This window comes from Lucilia cuprina, chromosome 5 (assembly GCF_022045245.1).
Source record: "Lucilia cuprina isolate Lc7/37 chromosome 5, ASM2204524v1, whole genome shotgun sequence".
Lineage (NCBI taxonomy): Eukaryota > Metazoa > Arthropoda > Insecta > Diptera > Calliphoridae > Lucilia > Lucilia cuprina.
This window is the reverse complement of record NC_060953.1, coordinates 20912736-20931447: the sequence shown is the minus strand read 5'-3', so window position 1 is coordinate 20931447 and position 18712 is coordinate 20912736. Positions and strand designations below refer to the sequence as shown.

Sequence of the window (18712 nt, the reverse complement as noted above, 5' to 3'; positions counted from 1 at the left end):
TTAAATAATTGTATGTATTAATTAATGCACTTTTTTGGTCAGTATTATTATTATATACTTATTATAATAAACTTGAACCATATTTTTAAAAAATTCAAATGTAATGTTTGCGCTGATATTTGAAACGCACAAAATTATGATCTAATACCCACCTTAAAGTATAACAATAATCTAAATTTCTGATCCGGATAGCTGCCAATGTAAACATTATGAGCAATTTTCAAGACGATAAATATTGAAAACGGTTAATATTTTCACCTGGCCCTTATACAACCGGAATCTCTAAAATCCCAAAGCTGAAAAAACTAAAAATAATATAAACTGTATTTTTATTAATCATGATTTATTATTTTTATTTTTTACTTTTAGAAATTCGCCATGGCTTAACTTTTATATAAATCTTGACTCTAGCTCCAATGTAAATAAAGGCAGAATGTAATGTAAGTGATTTATTCATATTACACTTTCTTACTTGTTTAAATTTAATTTATTTAGGATTTTTCTTTGCCTTGTTCCGTGGACCATTTATTATACGTTTACGTCCATTAAGTTTTCCTTTATTGATGACATTTGCCGTAGGCTTGGGTTTAGAAAATTTTGGCTCTACTCTTACAAATAAATCGTAACTAAATTCAGTGCAAGTTTTACCTGCAAATACACTATTTTTAATTATTGTGTAATTTAAAATTGAAAACAATACATATTATTTGTTAATAATCATACCGGAACATAATTCTTCGCCACAGTCAGTACAAGTCTGAAGACGAGTTTCCACAATTCCAGATTTGTTTTTTAACTTTTTTACACCATTATTGAGCATAAATTCTCTCCTGTCTCGCTGTTCTGTCTTCAATTGCAATTTACCCATTTCAACCATACGTGAAAAATATTCCTCTTCGATTTTTGATTTTGGTCTTAATGTAGTAAGCATTTTCCAATCAATTGGAACAACGCAGAGGTCATATAAGACAACTTCTTTCATTTCAATTGGAACTGGATCTGCATAAACGTACATTGGATCTCGTTCACCGTTTGATTTTAAAAGCTTTTTTACCTCTTTCTTACTCAATTTAAACGAAAAATCCTTATCTTTAGTCTTGATATCTTCTGCTTTGACTTTGATGGGTCTCATCTTGAATTCAGGAACTTTTTCCATAAGACGTTTGAGCTCCTCACTAGATTGTACAACATTTCTGCTCAGATCTAAAACTGGCACAACAGTTTTTTTCTTAGCCAGTAAATCATCAAGTTTACTCATGTTTAAGTAGAGCACTTTTGTGATTGCATTTACATATTAAAATAAATAGACAATGAAATTTCTCTTTTTAAATATTAACAAATTGTTAAATCAATAAAACTAGGAAAATCCATAGCAACATTCTCAAATTGTCCGGACGCATCGTAGAGCGTATTAATTAATTTGCTTTGCAGGAATTTATTATAATTATATAAAGAACTAAAAGCATGAAATAAATTTTAGCAACAATAGAAGAACATTATAAAAAAAAACAAACACTTAAAACACTTAAAATAGTGTAAATCATAAAATAATGCAAAAAGATTGTTAATTAAAAAAAATAGTAAAGCCACAAGCAAGCTGGGTTTGAACTAACACAATTAAAGTTGCTAGTCCTGTGTTATAATCTCTACGTTTTTGTGTTTCTAACGTGCAATCAAAAAAAGTAATCATAAAAACGCGTAGAAAGTAATATGATGCTCCATTAACATGTTGATTTTTGTAATTTTGAGAACGGCTTTTTACAGAAAAATATAAATGAATAATATTTCGAAAAGAAAAAACGGTAACCAGCAGGGCTCGAACTACGAAACACCTGTTTGTTATATTAACTCCCTAGACGATTGGGCTATAAACAAATTATTCTTTACTAGTAATAACCTATTCAGCTAAATGAAATAATGTGATTGATAATTAACACCCATTATAAAGTAATGTATGAGAATTTACTAGCCATTACCAAAAATTTCATATTTTTTGCTGGGTAGTAAATTATATTTTTTAGAATACATAAAAAGTTTTTTATAGATGCAAGCAGAATGGAATGCATTTCAGGGCTGGCTATGGCTAATCATCAGTAATCTTCATGACATATTTTAATGTCAATTGCAAACATCATCTATTTAACTTACAAGTTTAAAAAAATGGAATATGGGGAATATTACTACAAATCGTTTTATCCTACATTTAATATACATTTTATGGTGAGTTAGATCGAAGTTTACGAGCTTTTTCAGTGGTGTGTAATCTTATTTACCATTACTAATTGTCCTCACTTTAGCTAACCTTCGGTTAGCAATTAAACAATTATTTTTATACCCTTCACCTTCGTGGTAAGGGTATATATAAGTTTGTAATTTCTATAATATAATTTTCCGACCCTATAAAGTATATATATTCTGGATCCCCATAGATAGCGGAGTCGATTAGGTTATGTCCGTCTGTCTGTCTGTTGAAATCAGTTTTTAGAGGACCCCATATATCGGCGAGATCCGAATCTTCAATAATTCTGTTAGACATGCTTTCGAGAAGATCGCTATTTAAAATCAGCAAAATCGGTCGGTAAATAAGGGAGATATGAGCAAAAATCCGAGACAACCTCTGAAAATTTCATCAAAAATTTTCATATTTTTTATAATATGTTTAAAATACACTATGGGGAAGGGTATATAAGATTCGGCACACCCGAATATAGCACTCTAACTTGTTATTTGTATGTTTTGTTTTGTTCTTGCTGATTCAGTTGTAAATCAGCAGAAGTGCATGAAACATGTATCCGCCCGTTGTGTTTTTCAATATTTAACCCTTTAGGTGGTTTTGTCGAATATATTCGACATTACAATAGACTATGTTTTAAGGCATTTTTTGAGTATAATTTTTAACCTTAGTTTTAATTTTCTTCTTTTATATTAAACTTAAGACTTTATTATATTTATAATCGAGATTTTGAATGATCTTCCATATTTTTAAAACATTTTTAAATCAGGTTTTAAGAAATTATCACTAATGACTACTTTTAAAAAAGTCCTTTTTAACAACATATAAAAAACAGCTTCATTTAATGGTCAAAAAATATTATTTTGCTAGATCGGACTATACGAATTTAATTTGTATTGTTATAAGTGTAAGAAGGCATTTTACAAAATAATATTTACAAAAAATATTGGTGGTACTTTTTTGTGACAGTTTTTCGAATGTCGAATATATTCGACATTTAACTTTGATGTCTTATATTTCACTAGGGATAACTGTAATTCTAAAAATATTATTTTTCCAGAATTCAGCATACTTTAATTATCTTAAATACAAGTTTTAAAATTTTTTCTCGACATAAATTATTTTTGACCCTGAAAGTGTTAAGTATTTCTCTGTTTTATATTAAAACAAATATTTTTCAGCATTCATAGCTGTATTTAACTTTATATTTGAGCATTTAAATTTCAAATTATATTTTTGAAATACATATATAAATAAAATACTTGTTTTTGAAAATTTTGTTTTTTTTTTGTTTTCTCGAAAAATTCAATAAAAACAAAAATATTTTTTATTACTTACGAAATTGATTTAAATGGTTATAATGGATTATTATGTACATATGCCTATATATGTACATATAGGTTTCTCAACAGATCCTCACAAAGTTTGGTGAAAGAATTTCTATACAATAGTTATTTATGCTGAATTTAATCGTGTTATTATTAATAAGAGAATTAGATAATTAAAGTGAAATGCACATATATTTCTCTAGGTTTTAAACAACATAAATGTCATTATAAATGCCTCAGTTTCATCTTTCTAAAGCAGTTGAGGAACTTCAAATCGGTACGAAAACCCGATTTTTACCCGTATCTCGAGATTTGGTTGGCAATTTTAAAAAAGAGATTTTTGTTCTACTGGGATCCACTTTTCAGAAAAATAGTATCATTTCCCAGGTATTTGTTTTTGTCGCATATTACACTGTTTATTAAAAACGAAATCCATAAAATTTTGAATTTAATTTATTTTTGTATTTCTGAACATTTTGTTTTACTTTTAATTTATGTATTATAATTGAATTAAAGTTGTTATTAAATGTTTCTAAATAAAAATCTTATTATTTGTAAAAGTTGTTAATTACAGGGTCATTAGTAAATGCAGTTACGACAGTATTGAGTAATGCTACGAAAAGTTGCATAAATTTGACCAACACTGTTTTTAATTTAAATAAAAAAATACGTCAAACAATAATACCAATGTTATATTATTTTGTATTTAAAAAATATCAATACCGAAATAAGCCAAAATACCGATAACGCTACCTTATCACCGCTTCGAAACGGTTGTCAACCTTGAACAAAACATAAAAAGTAAACCACACATCATAAAAAAAATAATAAAATTTTTATCTGAACTCATTTTACATATGCAATGCTTACTGAACGGATCTTACAAGGGGAGAAATAAAAGTCGAAATCTTGTTCGTCTCAACCCCACAAAATTATTCCCCTTACCAGATATTGAGAAATTTCATATCGATTAATAAACGTTAACACTTGCCGCTCGTCGTTTAAAGTTTGAAAGTTTATCACTGGTCACCAAGCAGTTTCATAAACAATAATAAATTATAGGAACGCTATATCAATGAAATTGTCTACCAGTGTTAGCAAAAATTAGGCACGAAATTTAGCTGTCTCTGGGTTAAATTCAAAATCAGGACACATTATTTGCACTTCGCGTTTCTTTACAGAAGTCCAAACGCGACAAAGGATGCCATTCAAGTCATATAACATCGAAAGGCCAATACGTTGAGTTATTTGCCGCCGACAATCACCTTTGTCGCCTACAACCACCAAAACAATACCCTCGAACTTTAATAAACTAGTTATCTGCTTATAGTAATTTTCTGAAGGAAACCTTCTATAGGTGCTAGGTTAAATCGTAGACAGATATTGCGATTTCCAATACCAAACAAAAAGTATTTGTTCAAAATTTCCACTCTTTTGCTCGTGTTTTCAACAGACAAGCAAGACGTTTTGAAATCTAATAAGGATCTAATATTTGGATATACAAACGGTATGACAAATACAATACACCCCCATCTTTTTTGATTAATAAGTATACATATTTCTGTAAACATCATATACATATATCAGAACAGAAAACAGAAAAATTGGTTGAAAATTTTAACGTTGTTAAAAATTCCAGAGGTCATTAACGAGTCTCAGATCACTTGAAAACATACCAGGGTATGGTTAAAGAATATGGAAAAACTACACCAATTGCTGGTTTCTGGTGCGCATTAAAAGTACATGATTTTTGTTTGAGATGAGTCACTTAGAAGCAATTTTTTTGGTTTTAAATCCAAAAAGCGTTTATTTAATAGCAACTAGTTGCACTTATATCATGTATTTTTTTAGATATTTGTTAATTTATATCGAAAATGGCAAGTTGTGCAATGCGCATATGGTTAACATGGACACACAGATGAATATTATGATAAAATATCAAAAATTACCCAGATTTAGAAGTATGTTCCGAAAATCGATTTTCTAAAACTTTTTTGCAACACCGACATAATAATATTCAATAAAGGATGCATTCTAAGTAAGCATACTAATAAGATATGCCAGAAATTTAACAAGTAAGAGTGTTATATTCTGCTATACCGAATCTTATATACCCACCATCAAACCTCGTTTGACTCGAATGAACGCTTACAGTTATAAGCGTTAAAGTAATTTTCTGAAGGGAACCTTATATAGGTGGGTATTGTCAGTTATGGGTCGATTTGGAGGACAGAATTTGGTTCGTATTAAATTTATTTGTGTCGAATTTCATCGCTACACTTTTTCTAAAGAGAACCTTATATGGGCGGTAGGGTCAATCATGGACCGATTCTCATAATTTTTAGATAGATTTTGACTGTTAAAGCTGCTTTTCGTGGGGCCACTTGAATGGGGGCAATCCGAAAACGTGGACCGATATTGCCCAATACCAAACAAATAACCAAGAAATATTTATGTGAAATTTCAACCCTCTAGCTCTTTCCATTCGGACTCTATCGACGGACGGACAGACATGGCTAGATCGTCTTAGAATTTAATAAGAACCCAGAATATATAACTTTTGTGGGTCTATGACTAATATTTTGATGTGTTACAAACGGAATGACAAAATCGATATGCATTCCTCTTTTTTGATGGTGGGTATAAAAATGACAAAACCACTGCTTTACTTTATTGCATTTAGGAAGCTTTTTTAATTAAGTAAGCATTGTATTGCTTCAACCCAATTTTCGTCGTGTACATTTTCTGATAATTTTTTGCTGGGCTCTGATCTTGTATTCTAGTTTAAAGTATGCTTTAAAAAATACTCTCCTGAAAACTTTTAAAAAACAACATTCCCTGTTTTGAATATAAGAACTATGTATAATTTTTCGATTTTTTTATTATTGCAATTTGTACCTCTATTGCTTGTACTTTTGTACACGAAAGCATTTATTATAAAAACACAATAATATTGTTTTTTGCAAAAGTTAATCTAACACCGTAAATAATGGATCTTCACTCACCTTTTGATGCACTGATCAACTTAGAATAACTTTTTGGGGAGAACATATCTTGTCTGTCCTTCCCTTTATATTTTGATAAAAACTTCTTGGTTAAATCACATGCGGTACTTATATGAAAAATCTAGGTAGGTTATATTTATCATTCCGATTTTTATAAAATCGAAAGTGAAACTGCAACTTCTGAACCAATTTGAAATTTTCTGCTAATTTATGAATGAATAGCAATCAAAATATATTTATTAGTATAAATCTAATTGATATTCTTAGGTAAAATAGCTAAAAGAAAATGAAAACAAAATAATTCGAAAACAAATGATGATCAGCTAAAATAAGCTTTACCAAAATATTGGAATTTGTATTCCCTACAAAAGTTATAATAACATATAAAGTTGTACGACGAACAATAATCGCGGTACATGCAAAGATTTTATACTATGACATTTGACTTCCACAATATCATTAGGACAGCGACTTCTAGTTCTTTATCTAGATTTTCAAGATAAATCTGAAAACGAGGGTTTATTTTTTCTTGTTAAATCCTTATTTATGACCAGTTCTTCTGCGAATGTGGATGATTGCTAATATCCATTTACATGGTCAAATACGCCCCATAAAGTCACTAACTCATACTTCGAAAGATATCTTCAAATTTGTGCATAAAATGGGAAAAATTTTCCAATATAAAAACTGTTTTCCTAAAAGTCCTATGTGGAGTTTTTTTTAAATTCAGTAATTTTTCAAAATACATATTAAATATATAAGTTAACGAATCCGCGAAGAAGCATATTTTTCTAAAATATCGGCATAAACAAATAACAGCTTAATTTAGCTGAAAACTATTTAAATGAACATAGTACTAATATTCAAAACAGAGACGATATGTATTTTTTCCTTGAAACCACAAATATGCATTTAAAAACTTATTAGCCTTTGAGAACAAATTTGAAAGGTTTTGTTTTCAAATGAAAATTGGTGGCATAGAATATTACCATACGTAGATAATACACATAGATTGCCAACTCAAGCTTTACCGCGAAAAAAGAGCTTTCTCTCTTCACACTAACATGTTCTGTGTGAATTCAACACAAAGCTACAACAACAAATATTCAATATTTCAGGTCCAAAATTCGCAGAAAAAAAAAACGATTCGGACACAATTTTTATAACACAAACACATATTATTTATTTTTTTGAAATTGTTTAAATATATTTTCTTAATCGAAATCTTTTTTATTTTCACAAACCAAAAAATTATTTTTTCAATTGTTTGACACATATAGTAGTATATAGGCGAAACTAATTGTCAAGGACATAAGTCCCCTGTCAAAGACCTAACTGGTGAGAATGTATTAGTAGAAGCACAAAAATAAACACAGTTGTTCAAAAAGTACTTAATATAAAATGTATTTTTTGGGCGTTATTCTTTGTGTGTTATTAATGAAATTTTATATGGCAGTGAATGAAAATATTAGTTATTTATTTTTTTGAAAAAATATTTTATCACAAAACATATTATAAACATGTCTTTTTGTTATTCTTTTCTGCACTAATGCAAAATGAAAAAAGTATATAAAATACTTTTTTAATTTTCAATACTAAAATGTACAGCTTTTCATTTTTCAATTTTAATTAAAATAACATGTCAAAGAATAAAAAAATATTTTTTTTCGTTTGTAAAATATAAATTATTCTCGGGGTTTTAAATAAATGAAAAGTGTTGAAAAAAATAATAAATAAACATTAAATTTAAGTGATAAGAAAAACTAATAAGTGGTAATATCCTCGCAATTTTGCGAAGAAAATTTGAAGTTAAGTGAGTGCGTTTAGTTCTCGCAAGTTTGTTTTATTCTCTCAGAGCTTGTCTGTGTGAAGAGAATAAACATTTTTGTTTGAAAACCGCTTCAGTTACGCCTATATGTACTACTATATGGTTTGACATTTCATTTTTTGTTTTGCTAATTTCAAATTGAAGGTGCAGAGTATCATTTCTTAGTAGTAAACAAATTTATGATAATCCAAGAAATTAAAGACTTTTATATTTTGCATGAATGCATGAAAAATATTGTCATGCTTTTATAAATGCAATATACAATTTTAAATGTATTAATTTAAGAAAATTAATGCAATAAAAACATTGTAATATTATTTCGACCGATTTTATACAACTACGTGGGCATTGTATGTGTGGCAAAAAGCTTTTATACACTAACACTTCTAAAGAAAATGTTACTAATACATATTTAGAGTTAGGTTTTTTTTGACAGCTAAGTTAGGTTGTTTCCGGGAGAGTTGGCCTTCTACGCTAATATTCGATGCAGCTAGCATTTGGAATATTGTTGGATGATTAATAAGTAAACTGAGTTATTTTTGATGACTTAAAAGTGATTACTAAGTTGAGCGCTTAAAAAATTACTCGAAAATGATCCCCATATATGATTGAAAACTGAATATTTTAAAAACAATAAAAAAATGTATTGCAATCATAAATTGATCATCCTGGTGTTTAAAATGTGATGGTTTTAAAAACTTATTTTGTGGTCATATTTTAAGCAGTTGGAAGATCTAAAATTGTTCCTTATGTTATTGTTTTTGTTTTAATGAAATAGCTAAACATACACTTAAAAATAACTCAAAAAAGATTCAAAAATGAGTCGAAACTGATTAGAAATGGGGCTCAGAAAAGAGTTAGCAAAACATTTTTTGTGGCCTAAAATGAGTTGATATAATTCTCATTTTGTTTATAAAATGTGTAAGTATTTGAATTTGTGTGATCTTTTTAAAGTCGATTGTATAGGCAGGTAATTCGTTCTCTCATCTCCTATGCCTTTCCAGTCTGGTTCAGAATATCTTCTGCACAGATGGAAAGGCTTAGGGTATGGGAAAGACGAATATTGGTCGCATGTCTGGGACTTAGGAGGAGGAGCGGTCCGGATGGGATCTGGCGCAGGCCTTCTTGTAGATCCATATACAGGGCAATAGACTTTGAGAGGATAGATGCGTTCATGACCAGGACGGCTATTTTATCCATGGAAAAGGCTCGTTCTTTAGAGAACTGTCTTGTCCATGGATGTTTTAGTAGGTCAAGGGATATTCGATCTGTGAGTGCGTCTCGATATATGTCCCCGGTGGACATTCTGACTCCAAAAGGAAGCTGGCCTTCTTTATCAGGGTGCAAACCTACTATTCTTCCATAGGAGAATAGGTACATTAGACCTGGTTAATGTTGTGTATAATACTGCACAATAGGCCATATGCCTTTACTTTGTAAATATCTATTTATTATCTTTTGTATATAATTATCTTCCCTAGTTTTAAGTTTTTATTTATTTAGTATAAGAATTAGTTTTAGGTTGGAGTTTGATCTCTTTTTTTCCCTTTTTTAGAGAACTTTATTTAAGTGATTTAATGTAAAATGTAAAAATGTAAATGATTATTTGTCAGCAATGCTATAAATACGTAACAGTTAAATTTGATATGTCCATGGAATGTACACTAGTACGTAAGGAATAGATTTAATACAAAAGTAGTTTTAATGGAAACATGTGTAATGAAATTTTTTGGAAATAAATGAAATGAAATGAAAAATTTAAAGTCGATTTTCTGTCAAGGAAATTGAAATTATATTATACTTTAGTTATAATAATTTTATATGTTTAATGGTCTTCTACAGAAGATAATTGGACAAATTAATGTTTAAAATCTGATTTATTTGAAAAAAAAACAATAAAAAAATGTATACCAATCATAAATAGATCATCTAGGTGTTTGTTATATGATTGTTAAAAATTTAGCTTGTAGTTAAATTTCGCGCAGTCGGAAGATCTAAAACTGTTTTCTGTTGTATTGTATTTGTCTGTAACAAACATAAAAATTACTCAGAAAAGACTAAAAAATGACTATAATATGATTCGAAAATAACTCAAAAACGACCAGTTATTTGGCTCATTAATGACTCAAAAAAGATTAAAAATGAGTCATAATTGATCAGAAGTGGGGCTCATAAATGACTCATTTAGAAGAGTCGCAGGTAGGGTACCATTTTCTCCCGACGAATGTATCATTTATAATCAGAAAATAAGCGCATATATGATCATTTTAATCGTGCAGAAGAGTCATAAATGTCTCGAATGTGAATAAAAATTTCAAAAAATGCTTGCGGGGAGTTAGGTTTTTTCGGAGAGAGTTCGTTCTCTAGTCTACTATATGATGTATATCTATGATTAGTGCCAAAGAATAATAAGAAATTGGACTATGACATTGTTTTACAACAATAACATATCCTTACAAACACATTTTTTATTTTTTGCGCATTTTAATACTATTAAAGATTTTTATACCCTTCACCTCGTGAGAAGGGTATATATAAGTTTGTCATTCCGTTTGTAATTTCTATAATATAATTTTCCGACCCTATAAAGTATATATATTCTGGATCCTCATAGATAACGGAGTCGATTAAGCCATGTCCGTCTGTCTGTCTGTTGAAATCAGTTTTTAGAGGTCCCCAGATATCGGCCAGATCCGAATCTTCAATAATTCAGTTAGACATGCTTTCGAGAAGAAGCAAAATCGGTCCATAAATAACGGAGATATGAGCAAAAATCCGAGACAACTTCTGAAAATTTCATCAAAAAAACCACATTTTTTCATGCTTTGTTAAAAAACAACAACAACACTGTGAATTGGATAAAGATGTACATGTGCAAGTGGAGATGTATTCGGTTTTATTCAGCTGTGTATTTTTTTATGTTTGCATGCTGTTCTGTTCTCACGAAGGTAAGTTTGTATAACAAGAACAAGGAGATAAAGCAGTAATATGTTGGTAATACAGCTCTGATATTTGTTTGAGGGTGGTAATACAGTTTGACGGTGGTATTACAGTACAACGGTTAATATTTCTTTCTGCTACAGTTTATATTTGTTTGTGTGTATGTTATGTGTGACATGTGTCCAGAGATACAAAATAAATAAAAACCGTTTTTATACCCTACACCACTATAGTGGGGAGGGTATTATACGTTTGTGCTGATGTTTGTAACATACAAAAATATTGGTCCAATACCCGCCTTAAAGTATACCGATCGATTCAGAATCATTTTTTGAGTAGATTAAGACATGTCCGTCCGTCCGTCCGTCCGTCTGTCCGGCTGGCTGGCTGTCCATGTAAACCTTGTGCGCAAGGTACAGGCCGCAATTTTCAAGATAATTTGATGAAATTTGGACCAAGCATGTTTTTTGGCACAGGGACGAGCCTATTGAAAATGGTTGAAATCGGTCCATTATTTCACCTAGCCCCCATACAACCGTACCTCCCGATTTGAACTTTTTATGCCATAATTACGTCAAATATTCTGCTATCTCTTTAAAATTTGGCAGATTTTCGTAAGGATCGGCCTATATTTGACCCTAGCCCCCATACAAACCCCACTTCAAAAAATAAATTAAACGTCTAAAATTGACTTGTAACCATTTGTATCGCAATGAAACTCAACAAAACTAACTGTTATTTAGAAATATATCCTTTTCCCAAATTAACCGAGGATCGGTCCATATTTGACCTATATAAAGCCTCATTTAGAAATTTTCGTTTTTTATCAATAAATTGCTTAAATATTTTGGAATTGTTGGTAATATTCAACATAAAACATTCTTTATAAAAGTAAAAATTTTATAAAAAGTAAAAATTTTAAAAATATACTCTTGGTGTAGGGTATTATATGGTCGGCCATGCCCGACTATACTTTCCTACTTGTTTAAAACATACTTGGTGAAGGGTATATAAGATTCGGCACAGCCGAATATAGAAATATAACTTGTTTGTAATTGTAAAATATATTTTTTAACTTTTTGACAATTAATTACTGAGTAATTTTAATAAAAGTAGAAAAAAAGAAGGTGTAAATATTGCTATTGAAAATGGGTAATAATTATAAAATAATCATAATGTTTTGCAAACATGAGAATAAACAAACTTAAAAATGTATTTATTAAATGTTTACAGATCAAATGTGCAATAAAAAGATTAAAAAAATCTGTGAAGGAATAAATTAAAATATTTAAAAAATTTTAAGTATGTTTTTATGCAACAATGTAGATTTGGAATCAGTGGTGAAAGTGGTTGAAGCTACAATACTTATACAAACATTCTTCCAATACATTCTTAGTGTTAGGTACCGAATGACAAATCCTTTAGGTACCAACTGACACGGCCCAATTTCTTTATATTCTTTGATATTAGTGCCTTCTCAAACAAAAAGGCAGTTAAAAATCATTTGCATTATTTCATTCATTTCATTATATTTTCTGATTATATCTCCGATTATTACTCCTATATTCAACGTTTTTCACGATCACTTGCTGTAGAAAAAATGTTCCGTTTTTATGTTTCTAAAATTATAAATTTTTTGAAAGAAACTTTAAAAATTTTATAAATATCGCATATTATATTTTGTTAAACGTTTTTTGAAATTATCATGTTTATTTCTAAGAAGTTTTTAATTTGAAAACAATTTGAAAAATTTTTCATTCTTTAGTTAAGAAAATTTTCAAAAATGTTCACAGGTTTGAATCAATGTTTATTGGGATATTTCATGTCAAGTTGCCCAACTTTTAAAATCCAATAGTAATAATCATTGCGCTAATAAGGATTAAAGATATTAATATACAAAACCTACATATCGTTTTCCTAACAAAATTTGCATATGTTATTTTATTAGATGACAGTTACATACCGGTAGTTCATTCAAATATAAAAAATAATTATAAGCACCAGCGTCGCCGTCCGAATTTAAATGATTTTAAATGGATATTGCGTAAAACGCCTATGTGCTGAAAATATTCTAAAATCGCTCTCTCATTCCTCGTTCATTAATGGGTAAATAAATTAAATCTGAAACAAAATTTCAGCTGAGTATTGCATAAGCTATAAGTAAAGCAATTACTTTTACGTATGAAAAAATATTTTCTTGTGTTTTTTTCGAAGTTTATATAAAGTTTATATAAATTATGTAGGTATAAATTTCGTAATTAGCGACAGATATACCTTCTTAAAAATTAAGTATGGATAACAATGCTCTAAGTTTTAAAAATATATACATACGTGATGGTTTGTGAATTTGATAATAAAAATTAAATTGCCAGATACAAAATTTCAAAGCAAATTGGATTTTTTCTATTTTTTTTTTTGAATTTTTTTGGTGTTGAAATATTTTTTTAATTAAGTTTGTATCCAAATTATGCAAAAATTAAAATGCTGTCAAACAATTAATGTGAGGCAGTCAAACACAGTTATTATTATTTTAAATCAAGAGTTTCATCCTGTATGGCAACATTGGTTTTCGTTATTGATTATTGTTATAACAATTGCAGATTCTTGTATAAAACATTGAAACTACTAATTTACCGGTGTGTGAACCTACTAATTATATACAGCACTGCCAGTATATTCTAAACTAATATATGCGGTGGGAATCTTTGCTAATATGAGAATTGTACTGTATAAACATATACACTTATTTTTGTTTGTATTTTTTCAGTTTTAATTACTAGACTACAAGTACCTGTAGTAACAACGACTTTTGTAGTTAAAAATGTTCAAAAACTACAAGCAAATCATTGCTATAGCTACCTTTAGATTTTGGTAGCAGTAGTTATACAAATTTTGATAGCAGTAGTACAGTCATTGGTATTTGAATGTTTTAATGTAGCAATAAATGATATTATATTTTTCAACAATCAAAAATTTGGTAATATCGCAACTTTATTTTAGTAGCAGTTCTAGGTAGCAAATAAAATTTTGGTAGCATAAAAAATTAAATATTTATTTAAATACAAAAAAAATAACGTCATTCAGAAGTAAGGCACAAGCTGCGGGAAAAAAGCTAGGACTTCGATTTTTAGACCTTCTAAAGACATATTTACATATTATAATGATACGAAATTAATTCTTCATTGCCTTTTCGCAAGAGATATTCTAGGAGGACTCTATTTCCACTACTAAAAGGACTCATGTAAATTTCTCAAAGGATTATGTATCAAATTTTGTATAAAAATTTGCTTTATAAAATTGTATAAGTTCTAATAAATAAATCAATATGATTATTAATGTAATTTCCTATAGGGACGTTTTACAAATCCTTCGACTGGAAATCTTCTAAAAAGCATTTAACGGAAGACCATCTACAGGCCTTTTAAGTAAGCATGTAAAATTGTAACGATTTTGAAATGCGGCTGGATGTACATGTGTCAACAGAATAATGTTTATTTGTTAGTTTATTTTTTGTTGTCGAAGTTTTTTATTTTATTTTATTGCTACCTCAATTATTTGGTAGCAATAGACCGAACAACTAGTAGCAAAGCTTTCCATTGATACTTATCAAAAGTAGCAATAAAATGATTCATATTTTTTTCTACTGATTTATTACTACTGCTATATTTGAGATTTACTTTCTCAAATGCTACTGCTACAACTTCGGACAATTGTTTGGAGCAGTAGTTAAAGCAATAATATAATACTTGGTAGCAAACGTAGTTTTTTTAACACTGTTTTTTTCCATTTTGCTACAGGGTGTAATATTAATTTGTTATTTACTTATTTGGCTTTTTTAAATAAATTCAAAATAATTCTTCTCGATTTGAGAAGTGTGTCCACATATACAACCCAGCAAAATCTTTACTTACCCGGTAAGTAGGCAAGTAATATTGGAAAAAAGTGCAAGTAATTACTTTTTGGGTAAATAACTACTTATTTTTATTCAACGATTACCGAAAAATAACTATTTAGAAATCTAATTACCCGACATTTCGGATTTAAAACTGGGTTTGCAGTTAATTTTTATGTTTGCTAGTCTATTCACTCACTCAATGCCCCATTTAAAAGTAATTTTATCATTCTATCTAGAATGGTTTCCACACAAATGTAAATATCAACATTTCTTGAAAAAAAATCTAAAATTGACTACGGTTAGAAACACTATCTAATTCCATATTGGAATTAAAAAGAAATTATGTTATTGATAAAGATAACTCATTACCAAGTAATATATTACAATACTCGTTACCAAAAGTTGAAAATATTTTACTGGGATATAACTTGACGAAATTTTCGCACCACATCTCTCACTCACTCACTCACTCACCACATCTTTCACTCACTCACCACATCTCTCACCCCCGATAAAATGTCATTTCTCTCGAAGCAACTTTTTTCGATTATGGTAGTATTGTATAGCGATATATTATGACTACTTATAGAAAGCGAAGTCGATTTGGCAGTGTCCGTATGTCTGTTGAAATATTTTTTTTAATAATTTTTTTTTTAATTGTTTTAAATTTATAATTTGAAACAATTACATCAACATATTATAAAAATATTATTTTTGTTAATGTTATTATAATTACATAAAATATTTTTTTACATCGAATGACATATTGTTTTTTGTTTTCAATGTTAAGTTTCTGAAGACCTCGTCCTGGGAAACATTTTTTGGAAAACTTTGGATTTTTCTGTGTGAGAGAAAGAAATATCAACCAAACTAAAAAATTTTATATTATTTTTAGCTTTTTATTTTATTTTTATGTTTTTTTCTTTTATTATTATTTTATTTTAACCCTTTGATATGATTTTAACACACACTTTATTTTGACGTATATTGGTAATTTTTGATAAAAAAATGTAAAAAGTGTTTTCAAAGGATATCGCTTGTTTCCCGTATACGTGAAAGAGTCAAATAAGAAAAAGTTGAAAAAGTAGTGTAGGGAAAAATGTAGAGAAAATAAAAAGTATGTAAAGGGAAAAAAGGGATTGTTTCTCATAAGCATAGGGATTTTTGAAAAATATCACCTGGCATCACTGACCTAGACTGAAAAAATTTGACCATGAACGTTTGTTACACCTAATACCAATTCTGTAAATTTTTTAAATTGGTAGATTATTATACCTAGTTCATAATTCTGTTAATTATAAATCAATTCCTTTAAAAATCTGCAGATATAAAATGTATATAATAACAAACCATTTTGTAGCGACTGGACCTCATTTGATTCTAGTTCTATTAGGGTATTAGGCATTCGTGCCTTTGTTATGGCCTAAAATATTGGTTCCATTGTTATTGTGTCCATATAAACTTTGTGCCCACTCTACAAATCACAATTTTAAGATAATTTGATGAAATTTGGCACATACTCTTTCATATATTGATTCATATAATAAGAAATAATACTTGTATCGAGTTTTGTGAAGATGGCTTTATTTGACAAAGAAATATGTGCGTTTAAGTGATTTTCAGAAGTGTATCGGATCTATGACCAATAATGGACCGATCCGAAAAAAGTGTTAGAATGGTTTTTATGTACACAAAACATACTCAAGTCGCATATAATAAATGAGTTTAAGTGATTTTCGGAAGAGAACCTTATATGGAAACTATGGCCAAATATGGCCGATTCGGAAAAAACTATGTAGAATGATTGATACATGTAGAAAACATATTTGTATCAAATTTTATCAATTTATTTTACAATGAAAAATGCCCTATTAAGTGATTTTTGGAAGTGGGCTTTGTAGGGAATTGTTAGCCGAGGATTAAATACTTTTCGGAGAATATTAGCCTTTTTAACATGTAGGGACACCAAATTCTGGAAAAGAACTTGTATTTATTCACTCACTTGGACTTTTATTTAGCTTACATTTGCAAAAATTTGTTACAGTTATTGCACAATAAACAAACTTATATTGTTATCGATATTGTAGTGAATCATTTATATATTCAATGTCATATCATATATCCAATTTGGGCTATTTTAAATAAGATTTTACATATCATTGAATTATGTGAACACTTGCAAAGCTTAATCGACTATTAAAAACTTGATTTGAATTTAGCACTTTTTTCAACGAATTTGCAGTTTTTTGACTGTGGTTTTGCACTTTTTTATGAAGAAGTTCTGGCAACACTGATCTCAGATATTCACTACTTGCTTGAAATTGACATATAGCCAATTAAATGGCAGAATAAAAGGGTAATATTTATGCCCAACCAAGGGAAATTTAGCTATGCGACACCTAAGTCATATCGACCAACAAGTCTTACGTCCTTCTTACTTAAAACCTTGGAACGAATAGTCGATAGTATGGTTAAAAGCAATATAACAGACAAATCATGATAGCCATGAAATGGGGTCTTAGTCCTACTATGACAAATTGGGTTTATAAAAGTGTAATTAGCCAATTCTAGCCTATGCTTCAATAATCTGGTGGAGGGAGTTCAGCGTAATTGTTGCTTGGGTGTACAACTTCAACCACAGCTCTGAAAAAACTTGCTAGATATTCCACTCATTATTTTTTCTAGTAAATTTGTTATTTAATGGACAAAAAACAATTCAAATTAATGTATGAAATTATTACTTAATATTGTATTTCAAATAACTAAAACCAACGCACACATTTGTCCACTTTGAACATCTAGCTGATGGATTTTGTTTTCTAACTGCATAATTTCGTATTATTTCCTTAACTTCATTTTATTTGTTAGATCCAAATTCAATCTGAACGATAAAATTAAACTTTTAGAAAAACTGAACTTCAGAATCGATAACTGAGTCTCATGCTGATAATTGTGACATGTTGGGATATCTTTGTCCGTCTCGAAATAACTTCATTCAAGCTAAAGTTATCATTAAATTCACATTTAACGGATTTATGCTTTTTAGATTATAGTGTATTATAGTGCATTTTGTTCAATAGGTCAGATATGCTGAATAACACTTTTGCATTAAATTAATCAAGTTTTTGACATTAACAATATCAATATAAAGTCAAAAGCTGGATCGTTTTAGGTATTTTTTGCTATATAAGGTAGTAAATGTTAAAAATTTGGCTGTTCGTTTATCAGATTTTCGTTAAAGTGAGATTCGTTATACCGGGATTTGTCTCTATCTGTTTAACTTATTGCAAACGTTAAAAAAACATAGAATCACTTTAGAACTATGCATGAAACATTGTATTTTTAACATTCAATATATAAATTTTTATACCCTAAACCCCTATAGTGGGGAGGGTATTATACGTTTGTGCTGATGTTTGTAACATACAAAAATATTGGTCCAATACCCACCTTAAAGTATACCGATCGATTCAGAATCATTTT

General features: G+C 29.1%; 1 protein-coding gene across 3 annotated transcripts in view; it reads right to left on the bottom strand.

The window, feature by feature from the left end:
• Positions 1–344: 344 nt before the first annotated feature.
• The window catches only part of LOC111679036, a 77290-nt gene continuing 58922 nt past the window's right edge, over positions 345–18712 (bottom strand). Inside the window, exons 2-3 of one of the 3 annotated variants that reach the window (XM_046951488.1) lie at positions 724–1209; positions 345–648 (exon numbers count right to left, since the gene is read on the bottom strand). In XM_046951488.1, coding sequence (XP_046807444.1) covers positions 488–648; positions 724–1209 — 647 coding nt within the window. In that variant the 3' untranslated portion in view covers positions 345–487. Of the gene's footprint in view, positions 660–723; positions 1529–18712 lie in introns of those variants that run through there. The other 2 variants (XM_023440525.2, XM_046951489.1) reach the window with 2 other exon arrangements.